This window comes from Cibotium barometz, chromosome 39 (assembly GCF_041138505.1).
Source record: "Cibotium barometz isolate CiBa-2024 chromosome 39, ASM4113850v1, whole genome shotgun sequence".
Taxonomy (NCBI): domain Eukaryota; kingdom Viridiplantae; phylum Streptophyta; class Polypodiopsida; order Cyatheales; family Cibotiaceae; genus Cibotium; species Cibotium barometz.
Window position 1 is genome coordinate 33,406,605 of NC_141084.1, and position 4,764 is coordinate 33,411,368.

Here is a 4,764-nt window from a genome sequence, read left to right on the forward strand (position 1 = left end):
AGTGTGACATGCATTGCTATTCAAGGAGTGGTGGAATTCAAGAAGTGGAGAAGCAACTATGTGTCAAACTAAAGATGCGAGAAAACGCTATGTGTCAAACTGAAGAAGTGTTATGAAGGAAAGTTATATATAGGCTATGTCCACTTAAGGGCTATGTAATGTTTAAAGGTGAGTGAGCATACCCTTAATGCAATGAAGATACACATGCATTAGCCATTAGGTAGTACATTTTAATCATCCAGTGATGATATAACTTATTTCACTCTTATTGAGAAAATAGTTTTACTCCTTGATAGATCTTGAGAGACGGAGAAGTTCAATAGTCGTTAGACTTTTATTTCAAGCCTTTTGGAAAGTACATTTTCTTAAAGGCTCCATTTATTTTATTTGTAAAAAATCTCTTTTTTAAAAAAAGTTGGAGTTCACTCGTGCAGCACAAACAATTTGGACCAAGTGAATGTTATGTAGGAAGGGCTCATGGGGGCCTCAAGCTTGTGGCTCCTTGTATATTAGCAGGTACGATGTTTTGTTGAGGAAGCAAGGAGTTCTCCATGGAAAAGTTGGCACCATTCTTGAGGAGGAGGATGAAGTTGTGCCGTGTGCAAGATGAGATGACTTGTTTGGCTTCTTTATCGGGCAATAAGTTGGCGGACATAACAACATAGACGGTTTTCTTCAAAAGGAAAGAGTGGTGTGGGCTAGCCTTTTGTGCCTTGTGGATCCACTGAGAGACACGTGCGAAGGCGGCCTTGACTTCGTTGAGGGTGAGCTTGTTGCAATGGAAACCGATAACTATGACACGAGGGGAGGCCAAGACAGCGTCCACCTCTTCATTTTGCACAATGCGCCATTCCTTCTTGCTAACCATGTCCTCGAAGCCGGCTTCTTTTGAGAAAATGCGCAGAATGGCCTCTGTGAGCTCGCCTTCCTCACCCCTTGCTCTGTTGGCTAGCTCATTTCGCACGTTTTGAACCGTTGCCCGCAGCCTACTAGCCAGCGGCGCTGCTGCAGGAGATACAAAGGACCTCATCATCATCATGTAGCATGTGTTTTCCCGTAGCTCGGAAAACTTCCGCGTGCCGTCGCCGGAGATTTTCCAAGCCTTTGTCGCCTCATCCCTGCTTGCCGGAACCAGACACAATAAGCCTGCGCCGACCATCATGTGCCGGAAATCTTTCTCGTTGGCCAATCTTAATGCGAACACTGCATGGCTGCCGTCGACGTTCGTTTCGACGAGGTTGATACGTTTGGACTTTGCGCTGTGTGCAGTGAGCCGTTTTGTTGAAGGCTTCGCTAGGCTGGCGTAGCTATGGGATAATCGAGGTATCAAGCCGCCTGTGAAGAGCAGGTGCTGGCTGCTGCGCAAGAGCATCTGAGTAGCCATAGACATTGAGGCCAACTGGCAAAGTGACGATGCGAGCGGGTTGTACATGCCAATCGAACCGACACCTTATCCTTTCACGAAACGGCGCTCTTTGGGAAAGCTAACGTTGACGGATTAGGTTTTTTGCGCCTTTAGAAAAAAATATAATTATATTTATAAACTTTCCAACTACATATACAATAATCCACCTTTTACAAAAGTCACCTCAGATCTCATTAAAAAAAAACCTAGTACAACTCTTCACTATTCATCATCAGTAGACCACAGATCTCATCCCACCTCTCATCCTCCCGCACAAAAGATGAGCGTTCCCAATTGATGTGATAGCCTAGCACAAAAGATGAGCGTTCCCAATTGATGTGATAGCCTAGCCTGCAAGCCACCCACCAACAAAGTCTCAATGGTGCACCGCTTAGAAGTCTGCTTCTCCTTAGCCTCTTTCTTGGTCCATATCTTCACATCAAGCCTTCTTCCAATAGGGTTCTCTATGAGTGCCATAAAGGCACGTGTGCCGATTGTTTCTCCTTTTCAGATACCAGCTTTGTGTTTTAGGCCCAAACTTTGGCAATCTTGCTTTGCTATTCTTGTGAGACACCAACTTCTTCAAATCTTTCCCTACATGAACTAGTTAGGTTTTCCTAGTATGTGCATTATCCCATCATCATGTGAGTGGCTCATCCTATTCTAGTTTGTAAAGCCTGCTATAGTCATTCATCTTATTCACATAATATATATAGACCAGCAGTGATGCACACAACCTCTCGCTAGATTGAAAATTGTGGAAACGGCCAGGGTCGCATGGAGGAACCATTGCAAGACAAACCGTCATCAATTCTACAGCATCTAATCCTTGCCTTAAACCCTTCCGAGAAAACACCCCACAAACAAGTATATCTAACCAGGTCTCATGCATCAACTAACTCCTCTGGTCCAATCAGCTTTCCCATTAACTAGTCCCCCCAAGACCCTCGTAGACCTATGCTGGTAAACACACACTTATCAATCCTGCTCCACAGCCCCCTGATTAGCAGGGCATCCCGAGAATGCATGTCTACCATCCTCAAATGTTGATCCACATGTAGGGCAAACCCTTGAGGTAAAGTTTCTATGTACCAACTTGCATCCAAGAGGAAGAGCCCAAATACATACTCTCCACAAAACCGTATATACTTTCAAAGGTATAGTTAGACCCCATAACAATTTCCACCTCTTCTTCCAAGTACCTATACTCCACCTCTTCTTCCAATTTCCACCTCTTCTTCCAAGTACCTATACTCCACCTTGCCCTTCAGATTCAGTTACAATAATTCACTTTCAGCTCACTCTTAATCATCTTCTCATAGAAGCACTTGGTAGTCACCCTCGCCAACTTGGCCCCATTAATCCAAGTCCAATCCTTCAACCAACATGCCTCATTAAAGGCTCTAGAAATCCAGCCCCTCCCCACCTCCTCCAAGGCTTGTCTTGCCACTTGCAAGTCTCTTTGATGATGTGTCCCAAATTCATCCCTTATTTGCCCCAAATCTTTCCACCCCACCTGAGATCTATCCCAACAATATCCAATCCACCTTATCCCTTATTATTTAATCTCTTGGATACTCTTACATTTAGCTAGGCTAAAGGAGGATTAAACTTGTGTGACCATCATATCCCTAAGTTGAATAGAGAGTTCCCTATGGCCCTTGTACATCCTTCCCACTTCATTAAGCCCATCACCTCCTTCCAGTTGTAACAAAGGAATTCGCAAAAGGGAGAGTTTTGAATTTCAATGGAGCATGTGAAAATAGCTTTCCTTTTCCAATGTAATCCTGTTAAGTTTCCCTTTCATTGAACATTAGATTCCTCTATCACCTCTCTTACCATTATGGTCCTCCTGCTGTAAGCATTTAGGTAGGCCAATTGCCACTTTAGCCTCGGCATGAGTGGGCAGATGCAAACCCTCTCAAGTCTTTGGGCATACTAATTTTCTCCCAAGCAAGCCAGGCTAGATATCCCTTACCATCCTATTGCTTTTCTAGATAAACTTCCTAATTGGAGACATAATCCTCTTCCAATGACATTTTCTAAATTCAACCACTCGCTCAAATAAAAACATCATATATGTATTCAAGAACTGAATTACAATGGCCACCTCATGAAAAGGCACCCTTCCTTCCCATTTCTTTATTTTGTCCAAAATCCTCTCTATTGCCCAATTAGTTACATCCTTATTAGTCACCCCAACTCCAAGAGGAATCCCCAAGTGCCTAACAACAACTTCCCCTTCCTTATAACATCACACCTCCACCTTTCCATTTCTTTATTTTGTCCAAAATCCTCTCTATTGCCCAATTAGTTACATCCTTATTAGTCACCCCAACTCCAAGAGGAATCCCCAAGTGCCTAACAACAACTTCCCCTTCCTTATAACATCACACCTCCACCTTTCCATGTCAAAATCATCATCTTCAGTCAAGCTAATAATTCTAGACTCATGGATGCTACATTTGGACCCAGAAGCATCAGTAACAATTGTACTATTTGTAGGCCATGTCTTACATTGTCATTATCACCCTTTAAGAATAGCAATGAGTCATCTGCAAAACACTGCACCACCAATTGCTCCCCATTTCTCATTCTCAAACTTGTCACAACTCCTTTCTCACATGCATCTTCTAAAGCCACTATCAGAGGATGAGATACAATGGCAAATAACAAAGGAGCCAAAGGACACCCTTGCCTTAATGACCTATTCAGTGAGAGCGTAGATGACTATGGTCATTCTTCTTCCAAATCCCAAATTCTCCATAGTTCTAGCTACGAAGGACCAGTGCACCCTATCATAGGCTTTTTCCAAATATAATTATAGAAGCACACACTTCTATCCTGACCTCTGAGCCACTTCTTTGCCCATCAAAGCAGCATAGATGTTATCATAGATAGACCTCTCTTTTATAAACCCATACTACCTTTTGGATATCACCTCTTGTAAAGTAGGACCAATCCCTTAGAGCAATGACCTTTGGCCAAGATCTTATAAATAACTATAAGTAAAGTGATAGGGCTCTAGTGGCTTAACCTATGGCAAGCTGCCTATTTAGGTATTAACTTCACAATCCCCTCTTTCAATTCTTTGTTAGTCAGCCCTATGGCAAATGCCTCCTTGTGTGTGGCCCACACAGATCTTTTAAGGATGGCCAAAAGATAATGAAAAACTCCACAGTAAATCCATCCCACCATAGAGATTTTTCCTTGCCCAGATTCTATAGAGCTATCCAGCATTCTTCTAACTCCAAATCTCTCTCCATTCAATTAGCCCTATCAAACTCCACCCCCTTATTAATTATACCTATTATGGTCCCCTCTACTTGGAACCTCCTTTAAGAGTTGTCTTCTTTCAG

General features: G+C 43.0%; 1 protein-coding gene across 1 annotated transcript; it reads right to left on the reverse strand.

Annotated features, from left to right (window-relative positions):
* Positions 1-378: 378 nt before the first annotated feature.
* LOC147616006 (uncharacterized) lies at positions 379-1,377 on the reverse strand. Its single transcript, XM_086778053.1, has one exon. The coding sequence runs from the start codon at positions 1,370-1,372 to the stop codon at positions 476-478; it is 897 nt and encodes a 298-aa protein (XP_086634179.1). The 5' UTR covers positions 1,373-1,377; the 3' UTR covers positions 379-475.
* Positions 1,378-4,764: the final 3,387 nt, after the last annotated feature.